Source organism: Ornithodoros turicata, chromosome 9, assembly GCF_037126465.1.
Source record: "Ornithodoros turicata isolate Travis chromosome 9, ASM3712646v1, whole genome shotgun sequence".
NCBI classification, from domain to species: domain Eukaryota; kingdom Metazoa; phylum Arthropoda; class Arachnida; order Ixodida; family Argasidae; genus Ornithodoros; species Ornithodoros turicata.
The window spans coordinates 8835084-8856170 of NC_088209.1; the positions used below are offsets into that span (position 1 = coordinate 8835084).

Genomic DNA, 21087 nt, shown 5'->3' on the forward strand with positions numbered 1-21087 from the left:
GTGTTTTCCCGCTCAGTGCTATGTTTTGCCTTTGTGGTGCTTATGACGGACCTCTCCATCGGCAAGGACCCACTGGCGACAGTGGCTCTCTGCACCTGCACATTTGGACCCGAAAATTGACTTATTTGACTTTTCCGCCCTTCAACATGAGGAGCAGTTCCTCATATCATCAAGGTCTCGCCGAGACCCAAACGGTATTGTCGGAATTTGTGGATAGCGATACGGGTCTCGCACCACTTAGTTTCACATGAGGCGCGATTCCTAGTCTCCCGATTCCAGCACGCCGTCCTTGTTCCTGGTACTCGCAAATACCTTCAATTCCGACCAGTTTCCCAAATCCATGTAAGTGTAAAGGTGGCAACTACTTCAGCGAAGAGCAGCGTGTTCCGCGTGTACAAGGACCAGAGTCAAGCGGTTTGTCCATGTTCAGTCCATCTAACCATGAGCAAGCATCATCAGAAAAGGAGCTGTTGAAATAAGGAGTTGCAATATAAGTGTCTTTCATGAAACTGTCATTTATAGTCATCTCTGAACCGACGCATCTCAGTTACCAATAATAGTAGGACGCGACGGATGCGACATGGGAGTAACTATTGTGCAGCCCCGATACAAAATATTGGAATTAAAACAAAGAAATACCGTCAACTCGCGTGCTCCGCATTAAAGCTTGCCTTAGTGAGTGCAATGGTACAGACAGAAAGAAAAGGATGACGCAAGAGGCTGCTTGCGGTGCACCGTGCCACCTCAGCGTAGCTTCATGTTTGTCGTACCGTAGCAAATTTAAAAATTCACTACGCGCTTTAAACAAAAAACGCCCTCAAGATATTTTTGTAGTGATTACCGGGACACTGTGCTACATTTCCGGGCAAATTTCAGCGCTGTCCCACGTTCACTTTTAGCGCTATTTCTTGTCAAAGTTTCCAATTTTCCGTCAAATTTCAAAATTTGGCACCTTTATGTAGCCAAACGGTCTAGAGTCCCGCCGTCAAACTTTTTCGGTTAGTCATTTTGGCGGGAAAAAATATAAGATTGAGATTTCTATGTACGGCGTTTTCAGGAAAAATTGCTCAACAGGGCTGGTTTTGCACGTTCTTTGTGATAACAACAACATATATTTTTTTTTTCATGCAAACCCGAGATGGGCGAGCGCCATTATCGGGACGTTTGAGCTGGAATGACCCCGTTGTTCTTAACCTTCTTCTGGTGTCCCGAACCAAATCTAGATTTCCGGAAGCATTCTCGTGTTCCACTCCCTCCTCTTTCTTCTCCGCTTCCTCTCCGTGCTCTTCTTCCTCGTCTTTTCCCATTAGAGTCTCTTCATCACATCTGTCGCAACAAAGCAAAAAAATTCGACTCGAGGGCGAATTCCTTTAATCCAACCACTTCTGATGGTTTGTCGTGTCCAGTCGAACAGATTTCACTGCAGCCACACTCGTTCCTCAATTAAAACTCAAGTCTAACTAAACTCTTCTCCCAGCTCGGCGTGCTATCTCATTGAGATTAAACCCACTTGCAGGCAGTTTATTTATTTATTTCATGTACCCTACAATTCCACGTGAGTGGCACTACGTAGGGGAGAGGAGAGCATAACTGTACATACAAATAAACATCTTCTTCAACATATTCTTCATCGTTCTATTATGGTGACGGAATGCTCTAACGGAGCTACACCTGGTACGCTGAGGGTAAGGCCCTCGACTGCGCAAGAAATACCGTGGTTGAGGGTGAGATAACTGTGGTTGATGAAGCATATTCTGTTGTCGGCACAGTTGGTCAACTATTCCCTCCAACTGGGTGTGCATCATTACCCCGCCGGATTCGCCTGTATGCGAAGATGAAGATCCGACAGGATGGTGCACTCTTACCCTGTCTCGGAGAACCTCAGCTTCCTGTTCCTGTGTACAGCCCTGCCTAGTGTCAGTTCCGCTGCCAGGTGAACTGTTCGTCAACGAAATCGTCTCTCATTATCCTAAGATTAGCCCCATCTGCGCCCTTCTCGTATGGTCCAAAGTAATGGGGCTGGCTTTTGCCTTGCTGCACGTACGATATGTTGTCTCTTGTTTGTAGTTCATCGGATCCTGTACTTGACGTGAGAGAGCTTCTCGACCACAGGGTATGGTCCTTCCCACTTCGGAGCTAGCTTCTTTGTCACTCCTTGTCCCCCGGCCCGCCATGATACGTACGTACACCAGATCGCCGACTTGATAATTAGTTTGCCTGCTGTCCTTGTTAAGTCGTGCTTTCCTTACTTGAGCCGCATTAGTCAAGGCCTTCCTGGATATGTCATGAGCGACTGTGAGACTTTGCGACAGTTCTGCCCTATAATTCTGGAGGGTACCGTAGTGTGAAGTTGGAGTCGTCCTTAGGACGTTGGGAAATGTAGGGTCGACCGTATCGGAGAAAAAACGGTGACTCCTCTGTTCCCTAGTGAACAGCGCTATGGTAGGCGCACGCGGCACCCGCATGTCCCAGTCTTCCTGATCGTGGGCCACGTAGTGCGATAACAAGTTTGTTGTTGTCGGATTCAAACGTTCGACAGCACCATTACATTCCGGATGATAGGCCGTAGTCTGTAACTTTGATATGCCGAGAAGTTCATACACATCTGTCATCAGCTTGGACGTAAAGTTTACTCCCCTGTCCGTGAGGAGTTGTCCCGGTCTAAGGACAACTCGTTCGACAAACGCTTTTCCCCCCGACGGTCTCCGCCTTCTGATCTTTCATGGACACCGCTTCAGCATATCGGGTCAAATGGTCGACGAACACGAGTAAGTAACGCTTGCCCATGGATGTTATGGGAAGTGGACCCTATGATAGCTATAGCTGTCCTCTCAAATGGTTTGCTGACTTCTCCGAAAAGTTCAAGTGGCGGCCGCTCCAGATTTTTCGGTCGTTTTCCTTCCACGCAAGATTGACACTGAGGACAGTATTCTTTAATGTCCTTGCTCATCCGTTTCCAAAAGAAACATTTTGCTATCCTGAGTCTTGTCTTTCGTACTCCTGGTGTCCCGCGTACGGCGCGTCCTGGTACTGCCGAAGTATCATAGGTACTCTGCTGGTGGGTGGGTACAACGGGACTGTTGCAACTGACTGTCGTTCTTACCGTTCCTTCTTTCTTCTATTTAGGCCTCTTTCATCAATGATGTAATGTCCATAATGCCGTGAGATGGCGCCATAATAGAGACTGACAGCGCCATCCATCCGTTGCGCGGACTACTACTTTTGTAAGCAGATGACGTCAGATATGCTTTGCATCTTTACTCCCTGTGGGCGCACAATGATTCAGCTTCATTGCAATGGCAGCGGTTGTTACTTCTTGAATAAAATACTGTCATTGATTGAATATCACGTTTTATGGTAAAAAATGCCATGGAGGAACCGGAGAGAAAGCAAGAAAATACGTGGATGTGAGTGAAAAGCGAGTTAAAAGTAACTGGGAACTTAAGTTACTTTGGCAAAGTTACCTGAAAAAGGAACGAGTTCCTCTGAAAGTTACCACGGCGCAAAAGTACAGAGTTAAGTTACAAGTTACCCAAAAAAAAAAAGAACTTAGTTACAGTAACGAGTTACCTCGAACTCTGAATAAAACTATAATAATAATAAACCTTGTACCTCGACTTATGAATCTCTTGTAACAGAACACGGACTCAAAGCGAACGGAGGAGCGGACAGTGACAGCAGTGGACAATTTATGGCCTACCGCTTTGGGACGATCCCCCTCACGCTCGCTGCACACTGTAATGCCGTGTGTTGCACATATGTGTATCGAGATACAGCTCTCCCTCCCTCGTTGTACGGTCTTTTCTTTTTGTAAATCAAGACAGTTCTAACCCAGACCCCAACTGGTGAAGACTCCTCTTGCTGCTGTGCTTCGCAACATTTAAAACGAAGCTGCGAGTTTGCAACACATTTCTGGTGCCGAAACCCGGAATATTTTCTCCGGACCTCAATGAGCAATCTTGCAGTTATGGAACGAGCAAAGCAGAAGCGTGCATCGAGAAGACGTCAGGTGACGAAAGTCATCGGCGAAGCATCTACGGTTATCGCTAACGAATCGACGGGTCGGATGTTACTTGAGAGTCTTCTAGAACGGCTACGGGTAAATAACGAAGAACTCACACATCTTAATAACGAGTTGGAGCAGTATCTGAAGGATGACGAAGTGGAATCCGAGCAGGACATTGCACTGGAGTATGAGGACAACGCAGTAAGCACCATGGTAAATTTGCGAACGCAGACCTCCGGCCTCCAATCGCAGAAATGACAGCTCAAGTGACTGCATCGTCGCCTCAATCGAACAACAAAACGAAAGCCAACGGTATCCGACTTCCCAAGTTGCAACTGGTGAGGTTTCGCGGCGAGTTGTCAATGTGGGGTAGCTTTTGGGAACACTTCAAGGGCGCCGTTCATGAAAATAACTCCCTCACCAAAGCGCAGAAATTCTACTATCTACGCTCTTTGCTGGATGGGCCTGCAGTGACAGCAATTTTTGGTCTACAAGCAACGAAGGAGTGCTACACAGATGCCATCGAAGTGCTGACCGAACGTTTTGGCGACAAGAAACGGATCGAAATGGAACACCTGTCAACGCTTCAGACACTCCCGTACGTCAAGTCATCACGTGATGTGCACGGGCTTCGTAAACTCTACGACCACGTTCAAACGCACGTTCGAGGACTAAAGGTTCTAGGAGTCGCAAGCAAAAGCTACGCATCGATGATGTGTGAAATCCTGCTCTCAAATTTGCCCACCGATGTGGCACTGGACTACCAACGACAAACAAAAGCGACTCCTTTTGTACGACGCAAGGCATAATCCAGGCAGCACGGAAACATCGTGAGACGCCGAAGGAAACCCCTCCGGTAAGCTCAAAAGCATCCTTAACTTTGTCAGGATAGAAATCGAGAGCATGGAAGGTGTCAACATGACGCATAAAGGGCAGGACATTAATGACAGACACAGCAAGGACGCATACAAAGCAGATCCACCATAGTCGCATGTACTCTACAATGACACTAGGAAAAGGACTGAAGCATATGTCTTCTGCAGATCAGGAACTCACACCACAGTGAAGTGCAACAGTTGAATACCGCTAGACGAACGCAAAAGGAAAGTAGGAGAGGAACAGCGCTGCTTCAGATGCACTAAAATCGGACACCGATTACGCGAGTGTCGTTCTGGAATTGTTTGCAGTGCTACCTGCCATAGGAGACACGCGACTTCCCTATGTGACCCAACTTGGACAAAACCATCTAACAATAACGAATATTCTACAAGTGACACAAAGAGTACCGCGGAAGCTAACGTGCTATCAGCAAACATTGCTACACCGACAAACGGAAACGAAGTAATAGCTCCAAACATTTAGGGCATTTGGAGTCCACGAAGGCCAGGAGTGTCTACTTCCGCGGAGTTATCGATGGAGGCAGCCAGAGAACCTTCATTCGTGAAGATCTCGCTAAACTACTCAAGCTTGACGTAATTAATACGACTACGCTACGTCTGAACACGTTTGTCAACTCCAAAACTGCAAAGAGCAAAAGATACAACATTCTCAAAGTGCGCGTGAAAAGCCAGCACACACTGGCCGAAGTAGCACTTGAAGCCATAGCCATACCGTTCATATGCAATGATCTGATTCAAACAGACGAACTTGTGAAATAAGTTCACGGCGACGGAGCTTTCCTGGCCGATCAGATTTTACCCTCAGCATATCCAACCATCCACGGCATTAGTTTCCCCCTCGGCTCAGATCAAGTGTGAATCAAACTACTTACCGGACATGTGCGAAAATGTAAAACGAACGACAGCCTAGCAGCCATCGAAACTACATTTGGATGTACATTCGAGGGCCCAATACCTATACAAGAGCTGCCGTGCGACAAAACGCTAACCTTGCCGTTTGTGTGCCGAGGGTGGGCAGAGCTGAAACGTGCCTAACAGGGCTTGAGGATCTTGTTAGCTATCGCCATCACAGACCACCCTAAATCTTCAACTGAAATTGGTGCTGAAGTAATGAGGCATTTCACGGATGGCCTCAAACGCAACGAAGACCCTAACATCGTGTCCCTGCCATGTAATGAACAACACGAGAAACTTCATGACAGCCTGAGCTGGTCATATTGCTCGGATCCACAAACGCGCTTGACAACAATCGAGACACTATCTCACAGTGACCTGTGGCTCAAGGGACCGGAACGGCCTGCCTTAACGCAGCTCAAATTTTCACCTAAGACTTTGCAAACGGACGATGGAACATCCGAGGCGATTTACAAAGCTGTCAAAGAGGAACGACAGATCACAAAGTCAGTGGCTGTCCACTTCGTCCCTGGGAAAACATCTCTTCTAGGAAATGAAGGAGCCAGCAAGCCACAAAGGCTCATCCGTGTCATCGCATGGGTCCGAAGATTCACCGCGAACAACCGCAACGCAGCCGGCTACAGGAGACGAGGCATATCTTAAGGTCATTACTCAACATGAGGCATATCCTAAGGTCATTACTGTCGTTCGTGAAAATTCGATAAACAAGTACAAGTCATCGTCACTTGGTTTGCCGACCTCTTCAAAACGATCCCCCCACGCTCGCTGCACACTGTAATGCCATGTATTGCACACACGTGTATCGAGTTACAGCTCCCTCTTTGTACAGTCTTTTCTTTTTGTAAATAAAGACAGTTCAGCATTCCTTTGGTAGGCGTCGCCATTTGAAAGTTGGCTTCACCTAACACTTTCGTGTATTGCGGGCAAGCCCACATCAAGGAACGCTGAGTGCTGCTGAAATCTTCGTTTCCTCGCTGTTTAGCGTGATTTTGCTTACTTTTTTCTCAGTCTTTGGTACTAACGAAGTTCATGATGTCTTGGGTTAGTTTACTGAAGTTAGGTTAGATTAATTGGGCCATGGCAGCTTGCTTTGCCCCCAAATCCGCTTCGATAATGATGTCGGGAGGGCGAGGCAAGCTGCAATAGCCGTACTAATCTAACCTAACTGATCACTTAACAAAGCCTATGATGTCTTAGGTTAGTTTAGTGAAGTTAGGTTAGATTAGCAGGGCCATGGCAGCTTGCTTTGCCCATAAAGTTTTTTTTTTCATTATTAATACTGTAAGCCAATATGTGGCCCAAACAGGAGTGGCATACATGTTTGACACATACTCAACAATGGACAACTAAACAGAGCTCAGTAAATTGACCCATCAAAACACGATCATACACTATATCTATTAAATCAACTTTTTATCAAAACCACAAGGCATTCTATTGAGAACAAAAATAAATTTGCTCCACGTTACTTATAAAATTACCTGACTCGAAAACACTTCCGGGCAATGAATTCCAATCTTTTATCGTTCGAGGAAAGAAACTATATTTAAATGCATTAGTTCCTGCAAAAAATGGAGCTAGCATTTGTTCCCGCTGACTGTGTCGTGTTCTTCTCAACAAGGACGGTTTCACAGAATTTGGTAAATTTAATGCGACATTTCCCATCAGACCCTTACGAAGAAATAATATCCGACTAATTTTTCGGCGCCGTTCAAGTGTCTGAATGTTATTTACCTGCATCAGCTTACTAGGTGAGTTAGTTCTTCTGTATTTCCCAAAAATGAATCTTATGGCTCTTCTCTGTACCCTCTCCAGTAGTGTAATATCCCTTTTCTGATACGGGTCCCAAACTACTGCTGCATATTCAAGTTTTGATCTAACAAATGTGTTATAAGTAAGTCGCATCAGTACTGTCTTATCCAAATTAATCTTCATTCCCCATTGGCTACACCATTCTAAAACTGCTACCATAGAATTATGTAATAATAAATGATCAGCATGGCTCGTGACCTCCTTAAAAATCGCACAATCATCTGCAAATAGCCTTATTGAAACACCTTCTGGAATCACAGTAACAATATCATTGATATAAATTAAGAACAACAACGGTCCCAATACGCTTCCCTGAGGGACACCGGAACTAACAGCACACATGCCTGAAGGACGATTACTAATTTCTACAAACTGTTGCCTGTCATTGAGGTATGTTTGGATCCATCTCACAACAAATGCACCGATATAACAAATTTCCATGTTCCAAGTTGCTTCGATAATGGGCTTGGGAGGGAGATTGAAGCTGCCACAGCTGCACTGATCTAACCTAATTTATTACTAAACAATGTCTATGATGGCAGGTTGACGTTGGCTTTCCTGAAACACAAATAAATAAATCTACACGTTCGCAAAATTGACAAACGTACAATTCCGCACCAATAAGTGTTCGTTGAAGTGGGCTTGCCCGCAGTACACCGGACTGTTAGGTGAAGCCAACTTTCAAATGGTGACGCCTACCAAAGGAATGCCAACTGTCTTTAATTACAAAAAGAAAAGACTGTACAAAGAGGGAGTAACTCGATACATGTATGTGCAATACACGGCATTACAATGTGCAGAGAGCGTGGGGGGATCGCTTTGAAGAGGTCGGCCATAAATTGTCCACGGCTGTCACTGTCCGCTCCTCCGTTCGCGTTGAGTTCGTGCTCTGTTACGTCCTCCCGGCCGGCAAAATGTGGTGTGGGAGCTAAGAAACCCTGCATTCCAAAGGATACAGATGTTGTAGGGCACACACAACAGGGTCCCACTTGGCAAACGTAGGGTACACGAACATATATGGCCGTCACTTCCAGCCTGATGAAAAGTGTCGTCTTCCCTCGAGTCGCCGACCAAGTGTCTTGTACTTGTTTATCGAATTTTTATGAACGACAGTAATGACCTTAAGATATGCCTAATGTTGAGCCCGTTTTTTCCAATACTCAGACGTGTCCAAAGGGCCTCGTCTCCTGTAGCCGACTGCGTTGCGGTAGTTCGACGTGAATCTTCGAACACGTGCGATGACACGGATGAGCCTTTGTGGATTGCTGGCTCGTTCGTTTCCTAGAAGAGACGTTTTCCCAAGGACGAAGTGAACAGCCATTGACTTGGTGAAAATTTGAGCTGCGTTAAGGCAAGCCGTTCCGGTCTCTTGAGCCACAGGTCACTGTGAGATATTGTCTCGATTGTTGTCAAGCGCGTTTGTGGATCCGAGCAATATGACCAGCACTGGCTGTCATGAAGTTTCTCGTGTTGTTCATTACACGGCAGGGACACGATGTAACGGTCTTCGTTGCGTTTGAGGCTATCCGTGAAATGCCTCATTACTTGAGCACCAATTTCAGTTGGAGATTTAGGGTAGTTTGTGATGGCGATAGCTAACAAGATCTTCAAATCCTGTGAGGCACGTTTCAGCTGTGTCCACCCTCAGCACACAAACGGTAAGGTAGGCGTTTCGTCGCACGGCAGCTCTTGTATATAGTGGGCCCTGGAATGTCCATCCAAATGTAGTTTCGATGGCTGCTAGGCTGTCGTTCGTTTTAGATTTTCGCAGATGTCCGGTAAGTAGTTTGACCCACACTTGATCTGAGCCGAGGAGGAAGCTAACGACTGACGGACGGCACGACTCCTATCTGCTGGGCGAGGATGGCATCCTGTTCAGATACATACCCCAGGCAGATGAGGACGACGGCTCATCCCCGTTCAGAGTCGTGGTGCCACGGAAGTTGCGTAAGTCTTTCATACGTTACTTTCATGACTCGGCCTTGGCAGGTCACAGCAGCGGCAGGAAAACTTACGAAAAGTTGTGTCGTGCTGTGACATGGCCAGGAATGAGGCAGGATGTAACAAAGTATGTCCGTACTTGTCTCGTATGCCAGAGAGCCAAACCTCGTGATGGTCTACCCCCTGGGCGCCTACAGCCTGTTCAGAGCAATAGACACTGACAGATAGTTGCTTGTGATGCGATGGGACCATTTCGCCGTAGTCCTAGAGGTAACCAGTATTTGTTCGTGGTTACTGATCATTTCACGAAATGGGTTGAGCTGTTTCCTCTCAGGACGCTGACTTCCCAGAGAGTGTGGGAAAAACTACTCGACATCTTTTGCCGGTACGGATTTCCCGCACAGCTGATCACCGACAACGCAACCTACTTTACAAGTAAGGTGTTCTCAGATTCTTGCGCTGTCTTAGGCATTCAGCATAAGCGTATACGAAGAGGGAAGTCAAGTCTTGTAGATCTCATAAACAAAATACAGAAACCGACACTGAAGATTTTTGTTTAAGTTTAATTTGTACAAGCTTTCGCGTGGAGGTCCACGCTTCCTCAGGTACAAAGTCAAGTGGTGACACACATAAATATATATAGTATAGACATATACACTACTAAACACACTGCTGTATAAAGAAAGGGAAATGGAAAGGAGATATGGTGCCACATGTCTGTACAATGAATAGCTGGGCAGACGGATAAATGACCTCTAACCATTTAAGAACAGTAAAATGTGTTATTGTGAACAAAAAGGCTCGCCAACCCAGTTTCGCGGAAGGGGGGTCAGGAGTATGGGAAACGAGTGGCCCAGAATGGACAAAAGGGAAGGTTACGGATTATCTAACGGATGTTATCTAACTTTTGTCCATTCTGGGGGACTCGTTTCCCATACTCCTGACCCCCCCCCTTCCGCGAAACTGGGTTGGCGAGCCTTATTGTTCACAATAACACCTTTTACTGTTCTTAAACGGTTAGAGGTCACTTATCCGTCTGCCCAGCTATTCATTGTACAGACATGTGGCACCATATCTCCTTTCCCCTTCCCTTTCTTTATACAGCAGTGTGTTTAGCCGTGTATATGTCTATACTACATATATTTATGTGTCTCACCACTTGACTTTGTACCTGAGGAAGCGTGGACCTCCACGCGAAAGTTTGTACAAATTAAACTTAAACAAAAATCTTCAGTGTCGGTTTCTGCATTCAGCATAGAAAGACTTCCCCGTATCACCCTCAGGCTAATATTACCGAACGTGTTAATCGGAACCTGAAAATGATGTTGGTCGCTTTTACTAGTCAGCACCACCGTGATCGGGATCTTCGTCTGGCTGAGCTGGCGTTCGCTACACGGACGACGGTCAACAGGTCTACAGGCTTCACCCCGGCGTTCCTTAACTTGGGATGGGAGGCCCCTTTTCCAGTGGAGAATGCTCTAGGCCTCCGGGATGGTGCTACCAGGCCTCCTTATTGAAGGTTTGCTGAGAACCTCCGGAGTCGACTGGACGGTGCAGCCCGGACGGCTCGGGAGAACCTGGACGTCGCAAGGTTGGACCAGGCTCGCCAGTACAACCGTGGACGTCGGAACCTCACCTACAGCGTCGGTGACCTCGTCCTTCGACGGACTCACCCGCTAAGTGATGCGTCTCGAGGCTTTGCAGCTTCACTCGCAGAAAGGTGGGATGGCCCCTTCGAGGTAAGTGTGTGCTCCTCCGGCCTCACTTACAGGCTTCGTCGCTGCGACACCAGCGAAGAGACTGGGCCAGTTCACATCTTGGACCTGAAGTCTTACCACCTCCGAGACCCTGACGAAGAGGAGCCCGATTTGCAACCTGCCTCCATCCAGGACCCGGATCCCGTTCCCGGACCTGCGTCCAGGCGCCTCAACTTGCGTCCCCGCAGGCGACGTATGTAGCTGCCACTATCTCGATCGCTAAGCATAGCGCTTGTGATGTAGTACTTTATTAGTGTGATTTCTGTTGCATAGTTTTCCGCTGTTTGTCCTTCGGGCGCTTACGGCTTGGGGATGCCCTCTTACCGTGTTCCCGCCTCTCTCGCAGTTTCAAAGCCACGTTCCGCTCTACCTTCGCACCGCCCGGTTTCCCGGTCCCGTTCACGCGGAGACCCAGCATGGAACTGTGGACCCCCGGACCGCACAGCCCGCTCCTGACTTCAACAACGCTCCGTGGCCACCTGGACTGTCGTGGCCAATGGCCTGCCTGCACTGTAAAAAAATACTGTGATTTCTACGGGCGTTTAATAGTATCTGACGACGGCGTGTTACCGTAAACACAAATACTGCGAAAACTACGTAAAACGGTGGCGCCATCATCATGCGCCGGCCAAAAACTTCAATGCGGAGGCAAGGCCAAGCCAAGTACGGGACATTGCCGTCATTCGCAACCGCCGGAAGCGGAACATCGTGCGCGGACGATCGTTGACGAAAGAGGACGAAGTGGTCGTTGTAAATCTCGTGAATGCACGTAGTCAGGTAAGCACATTTCTGTTCGCACATCCTGTTCTTTGCGATTTGAGCGTGGTGCACCATATGCCTGGTTTTTGTTCAACTTATGGGACACCAGTAAATCGTGGCTCGCGTTTGCTGTGAAGCGTCTCCCTAGTTCAGATCTCCGTGTGTCATGCGTCCTGGCTCGTAGGGTCATCAAGGCGCTGTTATTGTAATGTATCGTTGCGGAAGGTGCCCTTGTGTTTTTAACACCCTTATGGGCTACGTTGACCACTGTAGACATGTACATGAAGCGAGCAGAATACCGTGCTGTCATGCATTATGTGTGTACACGGCGGCGAACTATGCAACACTCAGATGTCACATTTTGGGACGTTACAAGAACACACCAGGACGGTCGCCTCGAATCGATTTGCTCTCCGAAACCACGAAAGTATGTCACGTCCATTCGTGCTCCCGTCTGTTCACTACAAATATAGAGATACTGTCACGTATGAAGCAGCACATACGAGAGGGCCATGATCAGATATCCTTATGAACGCTGCCAGAAGAAGTTCCGTGCCGTCTCCGCGTTTTGTGTGCACCTTCTTATGTTGTTCCTTTGAAAAAATGAAACGGTGAGTATAATTTCCTTTCTGTTTGCAGGGTTTTGATGCCAGAGCTGACTGATGGGTGCACATGGTTCCCTCGTATGTTCTTCCTTTGAAAAAATAAACGGTGAGTATAACTGCATGTCAATTGCCCTGCTCCCTGTAACAGTTTCCTTTCTCTTTGCAGGGTTTTGATGCCAGAGGTGACTGGCGCATTTTCATCACTATGTACATAGAAAATAAATCCCAATGTGACAAACATCACAATCTGTTGCGCATGGTCATTGCTTAAACTGCTCTCATTGCTACGACTATATGTAGAAAAAAAAAAGAAAGAAAGAGGGGCTCCAGGGACGGGCACAGCACGATAAGGGTACACGGCATATGCCAGTTAAAATTACTGGCCAATGCAGTTCTTTTAACGACCACAGCACAGTAATGCTACACGGCGTATGCCTGTTAAAATTACTGGGCAATGCAGTATTTTTTCACGGGCACAACTTATACGGGGCCACCGTAAAAAAAACGGCCAATGTTTGGCAGCCAACTTTCCATGCATTTGCCCGTTTTTTTTACGGTGAAATTTTTTACAGTGTGTGGCATGGACGTCACGGTCCCGTTGGAGCAGCCAGCCCCGACCGCTGCGGGGAGAAGACCCGTCACGAACTCCTGCCCCGTTCAGGGGTCTCACTCTAGCCGACAGGCACCCCTCGGACCCCCTCCAACCCCTGACCGCCGAGGAGAGGCGGATTCTCTGTCCGCAATGTCAAGTGCCAGAGGTGCACAGGGAGACCAACCGCAGAGGCATCCTACACCAAGCCCGCCTCGAAGCAACCGCATACTGTCCGACGTTGCCACTGCCATCGCTATATTATGTCGCCTTCGTCCCGAACAGCTGGTGGAGTCCGCACCTGCCAGGCCGCCCACAACACAATCGGTTCGTCAGGCACCCGACGACGCCATTCTCGACATCACCGACGATCTGATGGCCCTTTAAGGGGGGAGGAGTGTGGTCGAACACCACGAAGCTTTCTACACAAGCCACTGGAGGGCGCTTCAGAAAGTGTCTCAACCTTGGCCACCGATGATAAGAGGGGCGTTGCTTCGAAGAAGATAAAAGGCAGGGTGCGACAGGGGAAGGGACCCTTTTTTTTCGGGAGATGCTTGCCCTGACGCGGTGCACGTTGTGGCAGAGAAAGTGAATAAACCGTATGTCTGTTTGAATTTCAAGGTGTGTTGCTTGTTCCTTTGCGCGCGGAACGGACGGGCTGACGCCCCGAGGTTGTGGGAACGTAGGTTTCCACAACTTTTAGTGGAGATGGCTCTGAACAGAAGAATTCTGTGGCTCGAGAGTTGTTGGACGGTCAGTTATTCGCGAGGTACTTAACATGTTTGCGTGACCCTATAAGACGATTTGTGCGATCACGCGACCCGTCTTGATTTCTGGAAGCAGCACTAGGTTCGTCAAAGGAAGAGAAAAATGAGAAGATGCCAATAGAGCAACTGACCGTACGGCGACCAATTCAGAACAGACGGAGGACATGAAACACCAGCTAGAGCGGTTAGAGCGGATGCTCGTGGGGCTGACCACCGAGATGAGGCAGGACAGACAAATGGAGTCACGACAACAGACTAGTCGAAAAGGGCGGTGCTTCAATTGTGGAAACTTGAGGCACTTCGCCCGGGAGTGTCAGGGCAAGCCTAGGAAGTGGATCAGCCGTAGACAGCGAAATGGTGACGGCCCTGAAGGAACGCGACAACCGTCTCCCCAAACTAGACACATATCAGGTACTAGTCCGGGTGATTAGTGACAGCCTCTACGCAAGACCACTACGAAGAGGCGGTTCATATCAAGGTGGTCAGGTTATGTGCAGAGACAAGTTCAATCATTGAGTGTCAAGTTGGAGGTCAAAAGGTCACTTCTTTACTAGACACCGGATCCCTGATTACGTTGGTCAAAGCGTGAACACTTTACAGGATCGACCCCTGGGAAACGCCTTTCGAGCTTTCGCGAGACGAACGTACCAAGTTGGTCAGCATCACTGGTGAGGCACTAGACACAAGAGGTGTGTTTAAGTTGCCCTTCCGTATAGGGAACGTCACATTGGAGCACTATTGCCGCACGGATGAAGCGGTATTCCCCACTGCAGGCGTTATTGGACACGACCTCTTACGTTCGAGAGACATAGATCTGATTACCAGTAAAGAAGTTGTACTTATAAAGGGATGCCAAGTCCCGATGATAAATGGGGATCAAGAAGGCCACGTTGAAGGTAGGCAGGAAGTTGACAGATTTGACTGTGTCCCTATCAGACTGGTCCGTGAGGTGGTGTTGCCACCTAGAACAGAGAACATATGCTTCGGTCTTGTTCAAGGGGTGGAGTTACACACGACAGTTGCGGTCCACTTAGACCGGATAGAGACGCAAGGTTTAGTAGGTGCTGCCACATTGGTACGGATGGGCAAAGAAAACATGGTTTCATTACGAATCGCCAACACAACCGAGAAGGAACTTTCGTTGCCCCGAAGAAACGTCGGGGGAACATTCATTCCGGCTATCGTAGAAGAGTTGCCAACCGAAGGTGGAGAGTTGTGTGCCACTATATCAGAATCCAATCAAGAGGAGGCCATCAGCAAGTTCAGGTTGGGTCATATTAGGGACAGAGAACGTTCACAGCTGCCAGAGTTACTCAGAAAACACCGTCGTGTATTTCCGATGTCGGAGCATGACCTGGGTCGGTGTGAAGTAATAAAGCACCGCGTACCAACCACTTCTTAGGTGCATGTCTACCGCCGTGCATATTGGGTGCCTTACGCCCAAAGGGAGGAAATGGATAGACAGATCAGCGCGTCACTGGATCACAGTAACACTCACAGTGATACGAACACATAGCACTCATAGTTGAGCACTCCGCGTCGCCATGGGGCGCTCTGGCCCTGCTATAGTCGAGAAAGCTAACGGATCTTTCCGCTTGATAGCGGATTAGCGTCAACTGAATAAGGTAATACGAATCGACCCGCTGCCAAACGTTCACGAAACCCTCTCCTTGCGCTCAACCGACGCACACCTACGCATTGCTGATGAAGGCCCAATAAGGACGAAACTGCTGTCCAATGCTGGTGTGGCGGCATTTGGGACTTATAAACTTGTGTTCAACGTGCAGCCAAAGAGCCTTTGCTAATTTTCTTCCCTTTCCTTGCTCGGATCAGCACAGTATTTCACCGTTGTTGACATGGCGTCAGGGTGCTGGCAGGTCGAACTCGATGGGAGTTCAAATCACCGGCAACGATGTAACGCTGAGACACATTAGAGATGACACCGCTGAAGGGGGACGAGCGTTAACAGACCGCCTTCCGGTTCCACTGGCCGGTCTAGGCGAAATACCTGTAAACCCGGAAAAGGAAAGGATCGTCGGGGGGACAGCCACGTTCCTTGAAGGAGGATCAGGTCAGGAGAGCAGTTCGAGACAAGCGTGTGGAGGTCGGAGGTCGGGTGTAGAGCTGATGAAATTGCAAGACAGTTCTACTGCAAGACACGCAAGCTACTCATCACTCAGTATGGATTCAGCGACTTCGGCTGCAAGGACGTCGTCACTACTGTTCGGACGGCAACCCGTCTTTGAAGGTTTGCCATAGGGCTTTTCGTAGGGGCTGCACCGCATTAACACGGATGAGGCGTCACGCTTGGAGTTGGAGGAGAACGCATCCCTGGACTCGTGCGATGAGGCCGGACGCAGGCGGCTGGGCTGGGTGGAGGCCGATGGGCAGGAGGGAGAGCTGGGTTCACAGGAGTGATGAGGGGGACCAGAAGTTGGCACAGAGGCTAAGGCCATTTGTTTGTTGCCGGAGATGGCGTTGACAGTCTGAGAAAGGGCCGAAGAGAGAGAAACAACCACTGCGCATAGTGAGTCAAGTTCCGCTGTAACCTTCGAGACTGCAGCCTCCACGGCGGCATCAATCACCTCCCGAAGCCTATCGCCAGGAAATGGAGACCGGACTGCTTGCTGGTATTTGCTTGCGAAATCCGAACCGCGTCTCTTCAAGGCAGCAGCCTCATCAGCCCGTGAGGAGTGGCGAGATTCCACGACTTCTAACAAGGAAGACTCCTGCTCACGGCAAGGGACGATTGGTTGTCGGCGGAGTGCTTCCCGTCGGAGTGACAATATTTCGGGGAGGCAATAGCAGAGCACTTGGACTTGTCACGGCCCTCGCCGCAGGGGTTAGCGGGGATCAGATCTGCAGTTTTTCGTGGTATGGCCGAATCGGAAACATGGCTTGGACTGTAGAGGTCTCCGCTTCCACGTGTCTTCGCAGAAGATGAGTGGCCAGGACTTGATTTCAGATGGGCAGCAAGTCCAAAGGACACAACTACGAACTGGGAAGGGATGCGGCGATTGTTGTCAAGCCTGCTGCAGCGGTACGCGTTGAGGGCACCAGCATCAGAGAAGAGCTCGAGGACTTCAGTAGCGGGAAGAGAGACGTCGACGCCCCTCACCACCCCTTTGACACAGGCGAGATGGTGCGGGATGAAGGCCTCACCGGCTGTCTACCGAAGGTGCATGTTGACAGAAGCGAGCCGATGACTTTGACGGTGTCAGACTTACAGATGATGCCATCTCGTCCATATTTGCAAACTTCGACGATGTCACGGAACTAGGCTTCCAGTCCTTGAAGCAGAGCTTTCGGGTTCTTGGACAGGATGACGGAGCCATCGGTAGGCTTGATTGCAACTGGGATGAACGTAAGGCCGTTGGTCTTTAAGAGGCTCAGGGGGTCTGCGCAAATATCCACGGACCCTGACCAGTAAGGATCGGCCCGCTGCGAGCAGCGGTCGCCATCGCCTCCCGTCTCGTGCTGATGCGAGCGGGTGCACATGAAGCACCTGCCCAAGCCAGGTTTGTTTTGTTGATTTTCCGTGGCGGCCCCGTCTGTACTTTCTTCCTCGTGCTCCTCAATCTCCCCTCTCTTGTATCACTCCTTACTTTATAACTTTTTCTCGTCCACCGGACGAATCTCGCACAGGGGTTCAACGTCGCAGTGAGGGCCAATCACGACCGCCGACTTAGTATCCCGTCAGCAACCGCAACCAGCAAAGCCCATCGGCCAACCACCGAATCTGTAAAGACGGTTGTTTACACAAAACTTCAAATGACACGGTTAATTACCAATGTCCCAATTTATTATGGGACCGTGAAAAAATTTAACCAATAGCCCGCCAACCATACGGGTGGCGGTGGCCGAGCGACATGCCACCCAGACTTTTAGACCTTTACGACCCCGCGAGGGAGCGGGTGCGTACAATGGGACAGCTCCCAATTGTTCCAGGGTTCAGCGTCGGCTCTAATCACCCTTCGAAACAGACCGCTTTCTGTTTACCACAAGCATTTTGGATGAGATGTCTGTCTGTCGATGACCTTCCCTCAAGCAGCTCAAGCTGGATTTTACCACAGTGTCGTCTTCGTCCCTTCCGATTCTACGTCTTCATGCACTGTGGACGTTGTGCAAAGTTGGTCACAATTTGGCCCAAGTCAGGGCACACGTGTGTTTCCTGAGTTTGCGTCTCCGATCCAAGGAAAAGCCACCGCCTCCGGGGTTCTTCTTCTTCGAAACTTTCAATACAAAGAAAAGGATTCTGCAAGTTCATAGGAAAGCTCTCCGAACCCAGATCTGAGCTGCGCAGCCAATATGCTGTGTGGCCTACTTTTCGGTCCGCACTTTCGGCATACCCAAGAATTTTCCCATTGGCAACGTTGTCAAGAAAAATAATTCGCTTCTCTTTGGTCAGTCCTCCGTCGCTCGGGTCCCAAACCTGCTGCAAAACGAAGTGAAGATCCCGTTCATTCATCGATTCTCCCCGTCAATCCTGCAAGTGTGCATCTGTCGTCGCACCTCACAGACCTTCTCTCCAAAACGCCAAAGTTCTGCCTTAATGTGAAACCTTCAAAGTTCGACTTCATCTCCGACGTGGACCTCATAGCTTCTAAGCTGCAATGTGGTTCTCAGAAACATGCTTTCATTGAAAATTCGATTGCCGAGCTTTCCCATTGCACGGGTCACCGCTACAGTGTCAAACCCCGTTCTGTTGTTGCGGCACAGGAGGAGTTGCAGGCTAAAAATCTGGTCTTGCTTCAAACTGACAAATCTGGCCGTTTTGGTGTTCGGGCGCGATTGACAAGCTGTTGGTGCCTTTCATTGGGAACCTTCAATCTTTGAAAAGGGTTGTTTTGAATATTTTGAATGAAAATGAAATGTCAGCCTTGGTAAAGAGTATCAAAGGAACTGCTTCTTGCACTTTCTCTTCAAAATTTTTATGGAAGGATTATAAACCCAATCTGCCCCTTAGAATTGTACTCAATGAAAATAGCACATGGCAGAAGTTGCGTTCAACCTTCATCCAGAAATCATTGTCAGTTTTAGATGTACCCAACTCCTTATCTCTGAGGAACTCTCAAGATTTTGTCAAAATGCTTTTGCCGTTTCATGGTTCCGAAATGTTTGCGATGTCATTGGATGTCAAAGATCTGTACTATTCTCTTAGGAAACCTTTGCTGTTGAAACGGGTTTCGGATCTTTTGAACTCAAATCTGGTACGTTTCCAGTCCCTGGCACGCTGGCATTGCAATAAGTGATTTTTTGGACTTGCTGAATTTGTATTTGGATTCTAATGTAACTTGCATAGATGGCGTTTTATACACCCAAAAGGATGGTGTTTTCATAGGTTCGTCTGTTGCACCGTTCTTATCTGAAATCTATTTAGGCTGCCTCGACTCTCATTTAAGTGCTTTTGTAAATTCGTGTTTGCCTGACACTGTTTTGGTGGCTAGATACGTTGATGATCTGATATTTGTGTCTCGTTCCCGCTCCTGCTTGGTAGAACTATAGAACTTGGTGGAACAGCCATAGTAGAACTGCAACGTGTGGCTCGTGAATCGGCCCCCGAATTAACTTTTACGGAAGAGCATCCTACCGACGGGAAGTTGAAGTTTTTAGATTTGACCTTACGCTTCAAAGGTGGGTTATGCTGGGAATATGGTGCATCAAGTAAAAAACCCCTTCTGCCAAGAAGGAGTTGCCATTCTAAGTTGGTGAAAAATAGTTTGATAAATTCCTTGATAACCGGTGCATCGACCAAATCTTGCTCGCATTTTATGTTCAGTGCTCTCAAGCTACAGACCGCCAAATTACAAAGAGCAGGATATGAGTTTAAGCTAATACAGCACAATCTACTTGCTCAGTTTCAAGCTCGCCCGAAACGCTTAATGGAAGAAAATGAGAAAAACAAGAAAATGGCAGTAGTTCCGTACTACCACAAGATTTCACATAATTTGAAGGCTATGTCGAATGAGATGGGGGTCCGTCTCCTCTTTAGGAACAACTTCAGGTTAGATCGTCTAACGCCTTTTTCAAAACCAGAGTCTGCCTGTAATGTTGAACACAGAACCATCAAGTTTGTTCCTTGTGCAAAAAATGTTGTATATAGAATCCCGTTAGCTTGTGGCTTTATATCCATAGGTCAAACATCTCAATGCGTTAACCAAAGGTTGGGCCAGCATAAAAACAGCCCCAGATTCAAATTTGTTGGATCATCTAAGAATGTGTAATAATTGTCAACCCCTATCGTCCCAGACGGCGGTGCTGGCGTGGGAACCAGACAGGCGAAAACGTCTTTTGAGAGAAGCGTTGGCCATACAGAGAGTGGGCAATTGTATTAGTGTGCCGTCTGTATGTATCCACCCGGCCTTCAAGCGCCTCCTTTGACCTCCTTCAACTCATTTTGTCCTCAATTCCCTATTCCCCTCTCTCTGTCTTCCCTCGCACCGTCTACATGTTCATGAAGTTCGTTGTTATCAATTAAACGTCTTGCTGGTTTTGAACCTTCGTGTTTGTGTTTGTTTATGTGTCCTGCCCATCGCTCAGGCTTGCCTATCATGGTCTGTGGGAAAAACGTTTTAAGACCCGAACCGTCACAATGGGACGCACGGAAACTCCGAAGGAGAGTAGGAGACATTCCGAAAGAGAAACCACAAATGACGTGTGCGTATCATTTGATCTTCTCTTTTGAAACAAAGGTCCCATCCTCACCAATCACAGCTAGTAATAAATATACCATGACCTACTACTATACTAGAGACCTGGACATCCGCAATGCTCCCAGCACCGGGGTAGTAGTTCTGGCAATCGCCGCCTGGCTATGCGATTTGGCGCTAGCTCGCACTATTCGTTACCACGTGACTTGTCGAAACCGCGACGATGTATGGTAGGCTGTGTTGACAACGACGAAGCAGTATAAGAGAGATAATAGCGCGTGCTTAGCAACAGCCTGTGTATCCCGTATCCCTGCGTAGCAGACTAAAGGCGGTGGCAAGGGTGATTCCCTCTCCCCAATAATGCTATGTGGCGCTTGCAGCGGTCAC

At 48.3% G+C, this 21087-nt stretch overlaps 1 protein-coding gene and 1 long non-coding RNA gene across 2 annotated transcripts; both read left to right on the forward strand.

Annotated features, from left to right (window-relative positions):
• Positions 1 to 4260: 4260 nt before the first annotated feature.
• LOC135369376 (uncharacterized) lies at positions 4261 to 4815 on the forward strand. Its single transcript, XM_064602970.1, has one exon. It carries the CDS (start codon positions 4261 to 4263, stop codon positions 4813 to 4815), a length of 555 nt encoding a protein of 184 aa, XP_064459040.1.
• A 5120-nt stretch (positions 4816 to 9935) lies between these two features.
• On the forward strand, positions 9936 to 11832 carry LOC135369274 (uncharacterized). Its single transcript, XR_010415042.1, has 4 exons — positions 9936 to 10008; positions 10916 to 11293; positions 11345 to 11523; positions 11677 to 11832. It is a non-coding gene; the product is annotated as an uncharacterized LOC135369274 (long non-coding RNA).
• Positions 11833 to 21087: the final 9255 nt, after the last annotated feature.